Source organism: Tuber melanosporum, assembly GCF_000151645.1.
Source record: "Tuber melanosporum whole genome shotgun sequence assembly, scaffold_49, strain Mel28".
Classification (NCBI taxonomy): Eukaryota; Fungi; Ascomycota; class Pezizomycetes; order Pezizales; family Tuberaceae; genus Tuber; species Tuber melanosporum.
The window spans coordinates 614,058-630,947 of record NW_003299094.1 but is presented as its reverse complement, the minus strand read 5'-3'; the positions used below and the strand labels follow the sequence as shown (position 1 = coordinate 630,947).

The 16,890-nt window shown below is 48.1% G+C and overlaps 3 protein-coding genes; 1 reads left to right on the top strand and 2 right to left on the bottom strand.

Annotated features, from left to right (window-relative positions):
* Positions 1 to 5,580: 5,580 nt before the first annotated feature.
* Positions 5,581 to 10,814, bottom strand: GSTUM_00008663001 (uncharacterized protein; the record flags this gene model as incomplete). XM_002840188.2 has 8 exons in its annotated part: positions 5,581 to 6,340; positions 6,412 to 6,510; positions 6,647 to 7,072; positions 7,137 to 8,656; positions 9,250 to 9,447; positions 9,546 to 9,642; positions 9,744 to 9,971; positions 10,098 to 10,814. The coding sequence occupies 7 exons, from the start codon at positions 10,812 to 10,814 to the stop codon at positions 6,430 to 6,432; spliced, it is 3,267 nt and encodes a 1,088-aa protein (XP_002840234.1). The 3' UTR covers positions 5,581 to 6,340; positions 6,412 to 6,429.
* A 158-nt stretch (positions 10,815 to 10,972) lies between these two features.
* GSTUM_00008662001 (uncharacterized protein) lies at positions 10,973 to 12,523 on the bottom strand. XM_052355809.1 has 1 exon: positions 10,973 to 12,523. Exon 1 carries the CDS (start codon positions 12,231 to 12,233, stop codon positions 11,820 to 11,822), a length of 414 nt encoding a protein of 137 aa, XP_052211774.1. The 5' UTR covers positions 12,234 to 12,523; the 3' UTR covers positions 10,973 to 11,819.
* Positions 12,524 to 15,130: 2,607 nt separating this feature from the next.
* GSTUM_00008660001 (uncharacterized protein) lies at positions 15,131 to 16,688 on the top strand. XM_052355808.1 has 1 exon: positions 15,131 to 16,688. The coding sequence occupies exon 1, from the start codon at positions 15,257 to 15,259 to the stop codon at positions 15,590 to 15,592; it is 336 nt and encodes a 111-aa protein (XP_052211773.1). The 5' UTR covers positions 15,131 to 15,256; the 3' UTR covers positions 15,593 to 16,688.
* Positions 16,689 to 16,890: the final 202 nt, after the last annotated feature.

Genomic DNA, 16,890 nt, shown 5'->3' with positions numbered 1-16,890 from the left:
AATCAACAAACCTGGTATACGGTGGAATGGCACCGACAACAGTACAGGCTCATAATACGATGAAATACCTGCTGGGGAAGCAGTGGGGCGCCAAAGAGACATTAGAAGGGGCTGTGAATGCCCTGGAACAGGATTTCAATTTAAAATTTGGAGTGCCTGGTGGTATGGCCACTTACCGAAGGTCATTGGCATTCGGATTCTTTTATAGGTTCTGGCACGAGGTCGTGGGAGCCCTTGAAGGGGGGGTTTCGGCAGAGTTGGTGGATGAGATTAAAAGAGAAGTCTCAACTGGAGAAAGGGATCAAGATAGCACAATTTCATATGAACAGCGGGTATTAGGGAAGGGAGTACCCCACGTTGCGTCCATGAAACAGGCTACCGGCGAAGCTCAATACACGGACGACATACCTAAGCACCACAACGAGCTTTACGGATGCTTGGTATTAAGCACAAAGGCCCATGCCAAGATTCTTGGTGTGAGCAGCGAGCCTGCATTGAGGATTCCTGGGGTGCGGGCCTATGTCGATCACCGAGACATGCACTCTCCAGAGGCAAACAGATGGGGGGCACCTGTCTGCGATGAGGTCTTCTTTGCCGTTGATGAGGTATTTACCGCCGGACAGCCGATCGGTATCGTCTTAGCAGATACACAACTGGCAGCGACCCTTGGTGCTAGGGCTGTTTCCGTAAAATATGAGGAGTTACCCGCTATCTTGACCACAGAAGAAGCGATCGAAAAGGAGAGCTTTTTTCAACATTACCCTTACATCCGCAAGGGAGACTCTATTGAAGAGGCTATGAGAAGGGCGGATCACGTCATTGAAGGTGTGGCTAAAATGGGCGGTCAGGAGCACTTTTACCTCGAGACGAATGCTGTCCTCGTGATTCCCAAACCCGAAGATGGCGAAATTGAGGTCTTCAGCAGCACGCAGAATCCCACGGAAACGCAAACATACGTTGCTCAGGTTTGCAACGTACCTGCGAACAGAGTTGTTGCAAGGGTGAAACGTCTCGGGGGTGCCTTTGGTGGCAAAGAGACGAGATCGGTTCAGTTGGCCTGTATCTGTGCCATCGCCGCAAAGAAGCTCAAGAGGCCGGTGCGATGCATGCTGAACAGAGATGAGGATATGATAATTTCCGGACAAAGACATCCTTTCCTCGGTCGATGGAAAGTGGGCGTCAATAAAGACGGAAAGATCGTTGCCCTTGACGCAGACATTTTCTGTAATGGTGGTTGGACCCAGGACCTTTCTGCTGCTGTTTGCGACAGATCCCTTACCCACATCGATAACTGCTATATGATTCCGAATATTGATGTTCGGGGAAGAGTTTGCAAGACGAACACTATGTCTAATACGGCTTTCAGAGGTTTTGGAGGGCCACAAGGAATGTTCATTTGTGAATCTTACATGGAGGAGATCGCAGATAAGATTGGAATACCAGTGGATAAGCTCCGGGAGGTCAATATGTACAAGGAAGGGGATGAAACGCATTTCAATCAAGCGCTGAAAGATTGGCATGTCCCATCACTCGTCAACGCTGTCAAAAAGGAGGCCGAATATGAAAAGCGCCGGGAAGCGGGTGGGTTTCCATGGCCAACGGTCCTAGTAATGAGCTGACGTGATTATAGTCGATGAGTTCAATAAGACCCACAAATGGAGGAAACGAGGGCTTTCATTAATCCCGACTAAGTTTGGTATCTCTTTTACCGCATTATTCCTCAATCAGGCTGGTGCCCTTGTGCACATCTACCACGACGGCTCTGTCCTTGTAGCCCACGGTGGAACTGAGATGGGTCAGGGCTTACACACAAAGATGACCATGGTAGCTGCAGAAGCACTTGGTGTTCCGCTGGAAGACGTCCTAATATCGGAAACCGCCACAAATACTGTAGCAAACGCATCAGCTACCGCCGCATCAGCATCCAGCGATTTGAACGGATACGCTATCTGGAACGCCTGCCAACAGCTTAACGAGAGGCTCGAACCCTACCGAGAAAATCTTGGTCCAGACGCTACTATGAAGCAACTTGCGCATGCAGCTTACTTTGACCGTGTGAATTTGAGCGCAAACGGATACTACAAGACTCCTGATATTGGATACACCTGGGGGAAGAATACTGGCTTGATGTACTTCTACTTTACTCAAGGCGCTGCCATCGCAGAGGTTGAAGTTGATACGCTTACCGGAGACTGGACGTGTCTGAGGGCAGACGTTAAAATGGACATTGGTCGGAGCATCAACCCTGCTATCGACTACGGCCAGATTGAGGGCGCATTCGTACAAGGTCAGGGCCTCTTCACTACGGAAGAGTCGTTATGGTTCAACAATGGCCAACTAGCGACGAGGGGTCCAGGTGCATACAAGATCCCCGGCTTCAGAGACATCCCGCAGGTCTTCAACGTTAGCATGTTGAAAGATGCTCAGTGGAAGAATCTGAACACTATTCAGCGAAGCAAGGTAATTCAACAAACCAACCATTCCATTCCATCCCCACTACCGTTGCCATTGTAAGGCTAATGCAATACTATAGGGAGTCGGTGAACCCCCACTCTTCATGGGAAGCTCCGTATTCTTCGCTATCAGAGACGCCTTAAAGTCTGCGCGTGCAGACCACGGGGTCACAGAATGTCTGAGACTGCGTTCTCCTGCAACACCTGAGAGGATAAGGCTCTCCTGCGCCGATGAGATAATTACGAGGAGTCATGTGCAACCACAAGACGGGGAGAAGGAATTTTTCGTTTCCATTTAGGTTAAGGCTTGCGAGTCCATTTGGGGGTTTTCATTATGGGTTCCTTAGTCTGTCAACGGATTCACATTTCTTCATGGGTTTTATCTATTTTTTTTCTCCTTTTTTTCCCCGCTACTTTCTAGTTAAGTAATGGCAGTCAGTATCTGTAAGTGCCGCAAAACGAATAAGGGTCCGCCTATCGGAACAACGAGACGCGAGGTTCACAGCCCCTCACTCGGCCAGCGCCGAGTGAGGGGCTGTGCGCTTCGCGCATGGGAAGGAACGTATAGGGTCAGAAGAGAGTGGGAGGATGATAATTATTATACCACACTCTAAATACGTGTATAATAATATCATTACACAATAGGTCAAGCAAACACCTATGATACCAACCCAGGCCCACCCAAGTATGATACGTCCTTTCCTTCACCTCCTGCCAGATCTCCAAACCGCGAATCTACACAACGCATAGCTCCTCTCCCTCTCAGTCACAATCACCCACCACTACCACTACAGCCCACAAACCCCACCACTACCACCAAAACAGAAATGAGAAGCCCCGCAGGTTGGCAATAGACAGGGCTATAATGCCCCACCTCAACCAGAATAATCAATCCCCACGTCAGGCCGTCGGAGTTGCCCCTCCCAGTAACGTCCGTCACACCTTCCCTTCGGAAAACCGACACGAGGGAGCCCCCCCACGAAACAAGAACAGGAACCACGATTCCCACGTCGACACAAATCCCTGCTATGGACGTCCCAACAGCCCAACACAACCCAAGCAGATACCGACAAATATACCTATGCGTGGGAGGTAACTACTGTACTGCACAATGCCAAGTTTTTCCTTCACTATTCAAGGTTTATACGATGGGTGGTGGTGTGGTGGTGGTATATTTCGTCTCGGGTGGGTTACCGCAGCGATTCACCTAGCCATCCCATCGGCCGATCTGGTTCTCGAAATTTAGAGCGGGCTCCATCCGGCAAATCTGTCTTCGTCCCCGGGGGGGGGGGTTCTCCTTCGACGATATTGGTACGGTGATCCATCGTAGCGCATGAGTGGGCACTTCCGAACGGCGGACGGCTCGTATAACACCCGCAGTATCACAGCGAACAAAAGGTGGATGTAGATGTGCTGTATAGCACGCACGCACTGTCTTACACTCGAAAGTAGGTAGTCAGCGAGTGAGTGACTGGGGACTCACTCGTCCCGCAAACCGCAAAGGATTCAAAAGTTTAGAAAACATTATTATTATTACTATCACCCATTCTCCATACAACGGAAATTCCGCCCGTTTTTGTTTTGCACTGCGCTTTTTTCTTTCTTTCTTTCTTTCCTTCTTTTTACCCCCAGTAAAGTACTCGCAAAAGTTATCATCACCATGCCACTCCCGCAAGCATCCTATTATTATTATTATTATTATTATTATTATTATTACTATCCCCCTTTGCGTGCCCCTCCCCACATTTTTATCGAAAGGAAAAAAAAAAAAAAAAAAGTCTTGGTGAAGTCCCAATTAACCAAAGACGCTGACTGCTGGCCAGCCAGCTAGAAAAAGTTTGTGAATGGCATGATAGTGACTTAAACAACGATGATAGTGGAGGTGGGTTATATATATTTATATATATATATATAGATCGGTACAGGTTGCCCACCTGCCGCTCCTGGATGTACTGTACTGGACTTTACAATACAAGTATCACCATCATATACGGAGAACAGCTCCCCAGCCCACTCTATAATATTATCGTACAATGCTAGTACTACGCTCTCCAGAAAGAAAAACCCGTGATACGATGTATATATAGTGCCAAGATGCGAAAGCGAACAGCAAGAATGAACCAGACGGATTTTATCTATCCCACGTCATTCCTACTACTAGTACTTCTTGCCGGCTCCAACCAACCCATCCACTCTTAACTATCATACTGCACATTACCGGACGGGCAAGTTTGACCGTCATTCACATGGAGAATAATAGAAAGAAAGAAATCTTGACCTGCGTATAGCTTACCGGTATATATCTCGACAGTGCCATGTCTCTCTCTCTCCAAGATAGGTAGAATTGAAAGATTAATAAAGATCGTGATGGCATGTATGATATGATATGATATAATCAATAAATAGCAAAGCCCCTTCTGAGCGATGGATGACTCTGTAGCTATGCACGGTAGCCATAAATAATTGCAGCAGGAGGAGATTAAAATAATGTTATTATTATACAAATCTTGGAGCAAAGACTTTGCTAAATATTAAAAGTCAGCCCATTCACTGTCCTGTGGATGAGTGAGAGAGGGGGGAGGCTTTGTATTCTGAGCTTCCAAGGGGGCCCCTTTTCCTTCCATCAGCTATGGGAATGGTATCATAGTAGGAGTGAGATGGCAAATGACACGGGCGAAGGGGTAAGAGTAAAGTCGAGTTCCCGGGACTGAACTACTACAACCATATAAATCGACAGCTTTTACCGCTTGATACGGACCCTCGAAATACGGGGGAATAATTTGCCAGATATTCGACTTCTGAGGCAACTTGCTGAGCAGGGGCTGTTTAGAAATGGCAAATTTTGTGGGTGGCTTCAGATGTACTGTACGAGCACGAGTACAGTACCTCGTACGGTACCACCCACCGTAACCACTTGGCAGATCTGGAAACAACCATCTCAGAATTTCCTTTTCCCATGCATGAATTATTTGAGCCCCGTTAAAGCTTCACATGTTCTATTCTTCCTCTCATCACGACTGTGGAGTAGTTGAGAAAATCGATTTGCCTGCATCATATGTCGGGATTTTTGGTGGTTGCAGATGGCCCAGCTTCCCCGTCGAGTACGTTATGCTGTGATCCAAAAAAGTCTTGCAAAAAACACTCTTTCCCTCTTGCTTCTTTACCTTCTTATCCTCCCCCTTATACAGCAAATATCACTCACTAAATATATGAAAATAAAATAAAAATAAAGCCATCTCAAACCCCTCAAAATTTAATAAAAATAAATAAAAATGAACTCCAATCAGGTACCGCCCCACCAAAACACCCAGCCAGCCAGCCAGCCAGCCAATAAAAAAGTGATAACAAAACGTCAAACAACTTGCAAACAAAAACATAACTAGTCGAGCCAAAAAAGGTAACTAAAAACACATGTTTCCCGAATAATATAAAATAAAACGAAAAAGGCCCAATCCCGATACCGAAAAAGACAAGTGTAAATAAAAAGGTGTGCAGCATAACCTTGAGATATATATAAAAACACATGTAGGAGAAAGGAAGGAAAAAAGTTATGTACATAACTAAATAAGCCCGATCAATTTGCTCGTTCGTTTGCCTATTTGCCCCATCCAGAGAGGTGAAATAAGGGGGGAGGGGGAGGGGGAAAAACGATATCACATGGGAAAAGGCTTGAAGACCGTAGCCAATAAACGGCAGATAGATGGGAAAAAATAAATGAATGACTCAAAAGGCCAATTTCGCCAGTGAAGTGGATGGATACAAGTACAAGAGATAATTTATATATCCGTTGCTCTTGGTTGTGCGGAGGGAGGAAGAGGATTGAAAAACGAGGACCAGGTGGAAGCGGCCGAAAAAAGCATGTATCCTGAAGGAACCGGAGAAACGAACTGTGCCAGATATTTAACCACAACTCAATATAAATACAAAATTAATGATAAAAGAGGAAGGGGAAAAATACCCCTAATTTACCCAAACGTCACCGCTGAAACCATATCCTCCTCCTTGTCTTCTCCGCACCACCAACATTCTCCAACTGAACGCTACGTTCATACAATTCCTGGAAACCAATCAACATCTGATGACGCCGGACACCGTATAAGATCTCTGGACCTCGCATCCTGCGGTGGAAAAAAAAACACAAGGCAAAAAAAAAGCACAATTGGGGGGGGGAGGGGAATTTAGACAAAACTCACATCATCATCCATGCTCACCACCGCGTCCGTGATCAATTTCTCCACAATATGATTGCGGGCCAAGTCTCGGTAAGGCGTCGCTTGAGACTTCACCAGCACCATGAGTACGTCACCCATCACCTGGAATTTATTCCAGTTGATCTTGTCACCGTCCGCGAGGAATGTCCTATTACCCTCATCCGCGGACACTAAGTCTCTCCGGTGCAGTGGAATAAAGGGTATTCGCTCGGTAGAGGTATTGTCCCATGCAAGGCGGTACTTGCTATGGCTCATATGTGTGCCCATCAGCAGCTCCAGCCTCATAAACTGCCTGTGCGTGTTCGGGTTGACGAGCTCCCTCGTAAGGCTAAGTCGGTGAACCGCTGTGCCGTTGATACCGGCGATAACAGCCCCGAGCGCATTGTAGTTATTCATGTGTCGCAGTGTCTGTGGATCGTTATTATTAGCATAAACACGATTATGACCCAGTACCGATCTAAAGGATGCCCACCCAAGCAACATTCATAAACTTCTCCAAAGCCCGAGCCCTGTGCTTTGCTTTTGGCTTTTCCAAAATCACTCTCGCCACCCAGTACGCCACATGGTTAAAATGACTGATCATTCGGTTGACATGTCTCAGGCTTGGGTACTTTTCCTTCTGATCTGCAGGAATGCTAACATGCCGCACCAAGTCCCTGCACTTTATGTTGGAAAACTCCAACCAGTCGATCCTTGTTAACTCTGTGGCGATTTCGTCATCCGGTATCGACATAAAAAGCCCGTACTGTTCCTTCCACATCGACGCTCCATCTAACACCGAATCCCCCGATTTCTGGAGCAAAGGTTGGTGCACTGAAGACATAGCATCGCACGTGCGAACTGATGCACTGCTCGTCACTTCCGAAGCTCGCAGACCAGATTCTTTATCCGATGGAACCTGGAGATTCCCTTCCGGCGTTGTCCTGATGTTGACGTATCCCCCTTCCCCTTCTACCAAGCTGTCCGCTACCGAGTGAGTGGTCAAGAAACTCCTCAGACTATCCTTCCTTTCTGTATCTGAATCCGACCTTGCCCACACCCCGTCTTCATCCTCGACACCCTGTCCCAACACCTGTCTCATCTCACTCGCCAATAATGCCAGACTCCGGTTGCTGGATATCACATCCAGGAAATTCAATAACAGCTGGCGTGTCTTCACGTGGGCGAAATCCCCAGGATGGGTTGAGACCCATTGGTGGAGGATATTGCAGTACCGCAGCTGGGTTGAAATACGGTGTAAAGAAATCTGGTCGCAAACTGACCGATCAAACTTTTCCAAAATGGCATTCAGTAGGTCCCTTGGTGGCGCAAATTTCCTGTAGAAGCATAAAAAGATCGTCGTAAAGTCCTGATCTCCCCGGGACATGTGTTGTCGCAGCAGCCTGTCCACTAATTCGTCAAATGTAAACCCTTTGCTCGTCGTCGTTTTCTCCTCCTCAAAATCCTCGATTCTACCCTCGCGTTCCAGTATCGGTATATCATCCACATCCTTCAGACCACCGTTCTCATCATCCATATCCAAGAAAGAATTCCTACCCTTATCCGTATCATTCGATGGGGAGTAGGCGAGTGGGCTCCCATTCTGCGTACGGGCTCCTTGTGGCTGCTGCACACTAAAAGGGCTAGTAGACACAACCTCCAGAAGCGGGCCAGAAGATGCCGAAAGCGTTATTTGAGGGGCAGATCCACCAGGTAATCGCTGACCTCGGGTGTCCGCGGACAAGCTGCTCATTGGTAATGAAGAAGACGAGTTGTGTATACTTGATGCCCCTAGCGGCGAACTGATGGGTGATCTCGGTATTCGAGCTTGTGCAGCATGAGCGCTCTGGGTTGAAACTTCTGGATACTCTTTCATATAGGCGGTTGAGAACTCTGAGCTCGCTCGACTGTGGCCACTTCGAGCCGTTGAAGGCCTTGGTGAAGTCGTCCGACTGTTATTCGCCGCAGATGAATTTGCACGCCGCCGACCATTCAGATTTCGTGGACTCTTGTCTGAATAAGCGCAACTGGTTGTTAGCATTTGCTCAGTAGACAAAGACAACCACTAGTTGAGACTATGATATGCAACACGGTATGAAGAGCAACAAGAACACAAAAAAATAAGGGGATAGAATTATTAGGGTGAAAGACCCCATTAATCCCCAGCTGTCCAGAAGCGAGAGAGAGGGTGTGCTGGCATTGAACGGAAAGTAACGCATCGATGCGGCGGTTGAGTGTAAAAGACAAAAGTATCATCCCAGCCAAGACAAACAAATTGGGGGACGATTGAAACAGCAAGCAACTGCTCGTTCTGCGCTCTCTAGAATTTCGGCTTTCCCGCAACAAACAAGGCCAAAATTTGGGTATCTGATAAGGAATGTGGTACGCCAGCCGAAACAAACTGGGCATCTTGCAGCGTGGCAGCCCCCTTACTGCATCCTGAAGAACCTCCTATTTTGCCGCGAAAACCTGTTTGCACAAGGCAAACAGGCAAAGAGTAGCTGCTGGGTAGGAAAGCACAGGGGTAAACTGTAATCGGAGGTGTATGAAGCACCAGGTGCCCAGAAGGAGGGAAAGGAACAAGAAACGAATCAGGTTAGACTAACCATTTTTCCTCGCGATCATGCTCAAGATCACGGCAAGGCATTTTTTCTGGCTGTCTGGAGAGGTACTAGAAGTCTGCATAGCATCATATCCGCCAACTATACCCACCTGTTCAATACTGTTAGGATTTAACTGTCGCTGCGGTGCGTCGCATTTGCACGAGACCACCAGTGTCGGGAGCGCAGCCCTCGCGAAAGCATCTGATTTACTCCAACCCGTGGTCAGCAAAGGGACAGAAGAGAGAGCGAACCTACCGTACGAAACCAGCGTCGAGGGATAGAGAACACCCGTTACTCACCGAGAGATTCAGGCAAATTGGCAATGCTCGCCGGGTTTGTCACGTCGTATAGGATAAGCACCCCGTCGACGAACGGGAGCCTCTGGCCGTCCATCGCCTAACCCTCAATCAGCGAAAACTCCCAAGGGCGACCAGCAAATGAAAGACGAGGGATGTGTGGCTAGGCATGGCAGGGAGCGCAAGTCACAGAAAACATACCCGCGGCCAAACCAACTGTTGAGAGTCGAGATCAAGTTTTGCCAGATTTACCTCCACCAGTTTGACAGTACATAGTGACCGTTCAACTGTCATAAGCTTTGCAGTAACAGCATCTTCATTCGGCAGAGATTTCAGATCATACGCCCTCTGAATAAAAGTACTCTTGCCCACACCCCTTGCCCCTACCACAGCAATGCAGAGATCGCGAATGGAATTGTTCGGTGACATCTACGGCACAAGTAATGATGGATCAAAGGTTAGCACTCCAAATAATTCCTTACTACGCATCAAACTGCCCCCTGGAGTGGACAAATATAGATACTCTGACGCTGACGGCAAGGTCGAGACACGCACATTTTCAAAATCCCTTAGAATCGTCTGCTCACCATGCTGAGGCCCTAATGTCGGCGACTGACCCGATAGGTGGCTGCTTGAATAGCTATCAAAGGAGCCAATTCCGTGACTTCTTAAACTTCCGGAAGCGACCCAATCACCCAATGAAGAACCCGACGAGCTGGGGGGACTGCTTGGTCTCGTCGGGCGCCTCAGCTTACGAGTTGGTCTTAGTGAAGGTGGCTGCTGCAGATGTGTTGGGGGCACGGGAGTTATTGGAGGCTCCTCTTCCGATGATCGCCCTCCGCCGGCTTTTGTTGTGCTGGCTGAGCTCGCGGTCGCCGCACTATAAAAAGATCTCGGTGAAGGAGGCTCGTGGCCGCTTTCCAAGGAACCAGCGGTGAATGGATGGAGGCCAAAAAAATCCTCCTCTACCGAGCGGTGTTGACCAGTGGTTCGATCGAAGTCCTCCAGGTCAAGAAGCGAAATATGTCGATCGGATAAGGGCTTAGTGGTCGAAGGTAAAGAATTTGTTCTCGAGAGCAGAAATGACTGAGAGCTCGGTGTCGATCCGTGTGGGGGGACACTTCGTGATTGTAGTGGTGACGGAGGTGATGGATTTCGAGGGTGTTGGTTCAGTCGGGTATTTGGAGGACTTCGGGGTGATTTCGGTGACCTTGGCCTTAGTCTCTTGGGAGGAGGGCAGAATGAGGCACCGGTACCCGTGGCTGTGGTCATACTGGCTTGACTCCTGCTTAATACCCTTTAAACAACCCAATTCCGCCTTTCGCCAGGGTATGCGCCCCCTGAGGTAAACCCTAATAACGTACTGTAGTAGTAGTTGTTGTACCGGTATTCGAGTGCCCTTTTTCGGTCAACTCCTTCTCTCGCTATCCTTTTTTTTTTTTTTTATCTCGGCGACGGTGGACGGTGGGGAGATAGTCGACGGGAAGTGCTCTGCCTTAGGATTGATGATCTATAAGTTATGATAACTGCAGTTTTGGAGGATTAGACTGCGGAATGGTGGGTTATATATTTTGCGTTATTCGAGCCGCCTGTGTGATGAGGGGGAAGAGAAGCGATCGAGATAGGCAGGAGTCGCAGGCTCAAGAAACCCAATGGGTTAGAGATAGTGGTGAAAATCCTTCCGTTGCCTTGAATCTAATTGTCGAGAAACACGGAAGCTTTATTATCGATCAATCGCGCGAATCGGTGCAGCGATATCGTCACAAAGTTTGGCAACAATGTCCCGTGTCTTGTGTGTTTCCAAAAAAACAGTGTTCTCCAGGCTTCGCTCGCGGTATCGTGCCCTGAGCGTGACTCTGCCACCTTGATTTGACCTCTTTCTTTTTGCTTTCGAATTCAGTACCGTATGCCCACTCTTTCTTTTCTTTTCTTCCCTTTTCCCGTCTTTCCGTTTCTCTTGCTCTCTCTGCTTTCCTTCTTTCAATCTTCACTCTCCCTAATTCCTTTTCTTTCTTCCTTTCCTTCTGCCTCTTGATCTCAGTTAGCCGCCGTGCCACTACCACACTTCCGATATTGGATCCTTTAGTTTCCGAACTGTAAGAGCAGCGACAGGACAAAGCTGTAATCAGAAACCCGTAAGCTGCCGGGCTCCACTTCCTCCCCTCTCTTTCCTTCCCTATGGTTATATTGAAACGACAGATGGACGGAAAGGCAAGTGAACCAAGGGTGAAGTTAAACGGGATGATACAGTGAGAACTCCGAGCGGCAACTCGGCTACTAGGTGGAGAGAGGTTTTTTCTTTTCTTTTCTCCCCACAAAAGAGAAAATCTGGAAATTGGGATAGAGGAGGGCAAACCAGGAAAAAGGGCCGGGGGGGTGGAGGGGAAGGAAGAGGAGGTCAAGAGAAGAAAACAAAACGCGTTTGAAGCGGGTGCAACAGGCAAACCGGAATGGATACAAATCTGAAAATGAAGAAAAGAAAAGAAAAGAAAAAACGAAATAACAAACGCTCACGGCAGTTAGAGAGATAGCCGGGCTGCGGGCGTATGCTGTTTGTGGGCAGCCAGCAATCAAGCAAGTAAATACCGGTAGCAAGTACAGTACTGGCCTGATTGATGCGCAAGAAGTATGAATAGGGCGATGACGGTTGGTTGTAAGTAAAAGCAGTGTAGTTGTTTGGGCACTTTGCATGTATCATACCAAAGAAAGCAAGCATCTTACTCCTCCTGCCTTCCTTCTTTTATGCTGTATTGTACGCGAGCATTGCTGTGCTATGATATGCCGGTGTGAAGGAGTGCTTAGAAAGGAGTGGGGCACTTTCTTCCATTCCAGTTTTCCTCCACACTTAAGTGTTCTCACTCTCCCCTCACTCGAATACCTACGCTATCTCCTCTAGCCCCAGCTTCCTCGCCGTAGGTTATGGCTAATCGATGAACGAAGGGGAAGGTTATGTAGGAATGGTGGCTGCTGTAGACTGGCTGGCTCCTTATTGCTTCAAGGGTTTGTGGAGGGGAACTCTCTCTTTCCCACCCATACGGTACAGCTTGCAATTTGGAAGCCCACTCCACACCTGGGGTAAGGCTAGGTTACTCATAATATGGCCCGTGTGGGGGAAGGATGATGGTGGGGAGAGTCAAGTGAGGGAGGAAAGGATGGAAGGATTGGGAGGTGAGTGAAAAAGGATGAGGCCAGACCTTCCCACAGCTGGCCAACCAACCACACAAAAAGTGCCTACAGAGAGTACTTGCGCGATAGGAACGAAAAAAAAAGTAAAGGATGACTCTAAATAAATGGGCCGGGTGCCTACGATGATCCTCATGATCCTCATGATCCCCATACCCCCATGTCCGGATGGGGATGGGATGCGATGGAAGATACAGTAGGGCTGTGGACAACAATTAGAATCACCAGGAAAGAGTACTCGAGCACGGCACCGTAACTAACCAAGAGCCTCCTCTTCACTGTCTTCTGAGGCTCTTCTTGTTCCGGTCCAACAGTTTGATATCCTTCTTCAAGCAGAACCATGATCACGAGTCGACTATCATGCGTTGCTAATTACTTCCACGATGGGCAAGCCGGGGTGGCACATTTGATAACTCGAGTACGGTACGGTACCGGTACAAGTGCTAGTGCTGTGCTAGTACAGAGAGCCATTGCAGAGCGCTTGAGTACGAGTACTCGGCGATTTTAAAGGAACTGGAACGTGAGTTACCGACCCAAGGAGCGAGTTACTGGTATTTCCACAAAATTAGGTACCTGCGGAGGCATTGGTCCTCATCACCAGGTCACTTGCCTTCCCCCCATTCCGAATACTTGAAAGATCGCCTGCGGTACAGCTACTCGAGTACAGTATCATACATGTACTCGTACAGCCATACCATGAAACGGGCAAAATACAAGTACAGTACCCTACCACACATATCTATCACACGGTACCGTACGTCGTCTCGAGTTCCAACCCTTGCGTTCTAATCAACCCACCTCACCTTACCTCGACTTCCCAAACTCTCTCTCCATCGTACTCTCACCCCCTCCCTCCCTCTCTCTCCTGGCCTCGATCAACAGCTAACCAAGCCAACTTAATCCCCTCGATTGGCTTTCCCTTCCCAGATTTCCTTTCTTTTTTTTCCGCCACCTTCCGGATTCCCTACCCGCAATCGTATGCCCAGCTCTCAAGGCCATGGCATGGCCCGGAATATTATCCGCGGCGCTCCGTCTCATCAGGCTACCGGTACCATACTCGAGTAGTCTATGTGTTGGAGCATTGTATTGCTTTGCCAAATAGTCCACTGTACTCGAGCACTGTACTGTACCAGTAGCCATGGTTAGGTAATTTATGATACGGTAGTCGCGTGGTGCCAAGACTCTTTCCACAACCCCCGAAATGGGCCCACAAGACCAGAACGCCGCGGCAGGCATGATAGACTGCGAATTACGGTAGTCTAGCTATCATAATGTCCCAGTTTACCCTTCAGGTGGGTCCGCCTCGGTGAATTTCAATATTAGTCACAAAGTTTTCATGACTCATCTATCCAAATACCGGTAGACTACCTACAAGTACTTGTACTCGAATAGATACAAGCCATAATAAGTGCCATAAGGTAATTCCGATCCAAGCCCTGTGAATTTTGGCCTACCGTACTAGTACAGACAGAACCATAACTTCCCTCTTTCCTTTTTCTTTTTTTGCTTCCTCACCCAACCTCGCTGGAAGAGCGGGAACGGCGCCTCAAACAGATTTACAAGTACAAAGAAGAAGAAAAAAGAAAACAATCTCTCACCGCTCTCTCACAGCAAACTCCGAACCCAAATCAGACATCCCCATCACCAAACCCGCACCTAGCGGGGGGGAGGGAACACAGAAACTGCTACCCAAACAAGCTAGTAAAAAAAGTAACTCCGCTCTTCGCCGCCAGGCAGACAGCATTCAGTATCCCCATCCGTATAATGCGTATGATAGGATCAATAATAACATTTCCCTTCTGAGCACCAAGCAAGTGAATCTTTAGGCAAAACCGTCGCTCCCTGGAGCTCGAATCAGCATCCTCTCAAAAGAGCCGGAAACCACGGAGCTCCCTAAACGGATGCTAGCACAATTTCTGCGGTGATAGGCCGGGGGGGGGGGGAGGATAGACGCTTATCTTGGGATTTGGAACCATATTGGTAGATCCATCATAGGTTGAAACTGGTGAATTGTTGCGTCGTGTTGAGTTTTGAACATGTCGAACTTCGTTAGAATAGTAACCGGAAGGCAATAATATCAGCCTTCACTTCTCTCAAAGAGTCAAAATTGAATTTGAGAGGTCTTTATTCCAAAGGCGCATTAACTTTTTTTCTTTCTTTTCTTTTCCTTCTTCCTTTCTCACTTTCCCCACGCCTTCTCTTTCTCCTTCCCCACAATTTTCACTAGTCCGTCAGTCAATCAATCAACCCCATCAACCCATCGACCGAGTAAGGATAGAAGCACACACATCCCTACCCACCCGGCAGTCTTGCCGACAATTGCATAAAAACGCTTGTATGATAAAGCACGTTAAACTTCGCTCTCCATGTCCATATCCATATCCTACCCTACCCTACCGTACCCTGTCGAAGCGGGCCCCCCACAGGCCGATGCGTAATAAGGAAAAAAAAAAAAATAAAAACAAAAAACCTTGGCCTGGAGGGTCTAATCCGTTCATTCAGTCATTCATAGGCCACCTTACCGGTATCAAATGGTTATAGACAGGCATACAGGCACTCAGCAGTTGATCGGGGAATGCAGTTACTTTAGTGTCGTTCAGCACAATCAATCAAGCCCTCAGGCAACCACTCTTTACACACACCACTCTAATTACCTTGATAATCATACCAATCCAACCGCCGCTCTCATCAACAAAACCCCAAACAAAACGACCATAAGATTCCCCTCCCTCCCGAACGCCTTCTCCGAGCAATCATATCATATCACATCACATTTTACTCTACACACCTACCGTTCAGCACACCTTGAGCCGCTTCAGCCTCTCTCTGGCCGTGACATCATCCCTTTTTGGTGGATAACGCTTTAGGTAGTTTCACCGTCGGCACGGGTGCGCTGCCGCAAAAAAAAATGGGACCCTTTGAAAGCGAAGCACGGGGACAAAGTCCTGTTAACCATCAGATACGGTACGATGAGGAACATGGCGAGTAAGGTAAAGTCGATATAAGTCTTAAATTATTATTTTTCCTTATTTTTTCTCGCATAACGAAAAGCGGGCTCGCCGGGGATGAGAGGGGGGGCGGGGAGCTGGACGTGTTACGGGCGGGCGTTGGCTTTGGTTCAACCTATTGTCCTGCACAGTATGATACGGTATCATACAACTTTCGAATATGATAAACCCTACCGGTCGATATCACAACTCAGACATGACAACGAAAGGCTACGGTAACAAAACCCAGCCAGCGCAAACCCGGAACCAGATCTCATGATTGCGGTAGCCACAGTTTAGACAAAAAACATAAGTTAGCCGCGGGTGACACCTTTATCGGGTTTTTCTTTTAAATCTTTACTCCCATCCGATTAGCCGCCTAAGCGACCCAGTTAAAAATTTCCTTTAAAAAAGACCCGGACCGCCCGTCCGTTACCGTTTTCGAGCATGCTAGAGCTTTCAATCGGGAACATCCACGGTCCGCCCCCCCCCCTTCTGACAAAGCAAAATGGGTAAAAATTTAATAGTCGTACGATTTTTGATTTTTCTTTTGGGTTTTTTTTTTTTTTTTGCTCGACAAAAGGCACGGATTTGGTCCGCTCGGGCCGCGGTGCAGTGTGACTGTTCGGTTCTTGCTACATGGGGCTTGTGGGGTTGGGTGATGCTGGGTGGGTCGAATGCCGGTGGTGATGGTGATTAATTTTTAAAATTTATATCTCTACGATAACTTTTTGCTCTCGTTGAAGGGTGCCGTATGGTGATTTGCTCTGGAGGGTTTGGACTCGGGGGGAAGGGGCTAAGGTAAATTGGGGTAGCTATTGATAGTGGTAGAGGGACAGGAAGGATCGTTATGCGGGGGAAGAAGAGGAAGAGGGGACCTTTAGATATCATGGGCACTGGGGAGAGATTGCAAGCTACTGTTATCATAGCTTCTCCACCTTTAACTTACACCAAGATCACACGCTTCCACTCCCTACTCGTATCCAATTCACGAACCACCCACACACCCGCACTCATCCCAACCCATCCATCGGCACCTAACTAACTTACAAGTATCTGCGCAGGGTTAATCCCTTATTTGGTTGGTCAGTTGGACGAGCGCGCGTCTGTTCACTCCCCCCGCTCCGAGTCCATGGGTCTGGTCTGGTCTGGTCCGTTCTATCTGGTGAGACCGTGAG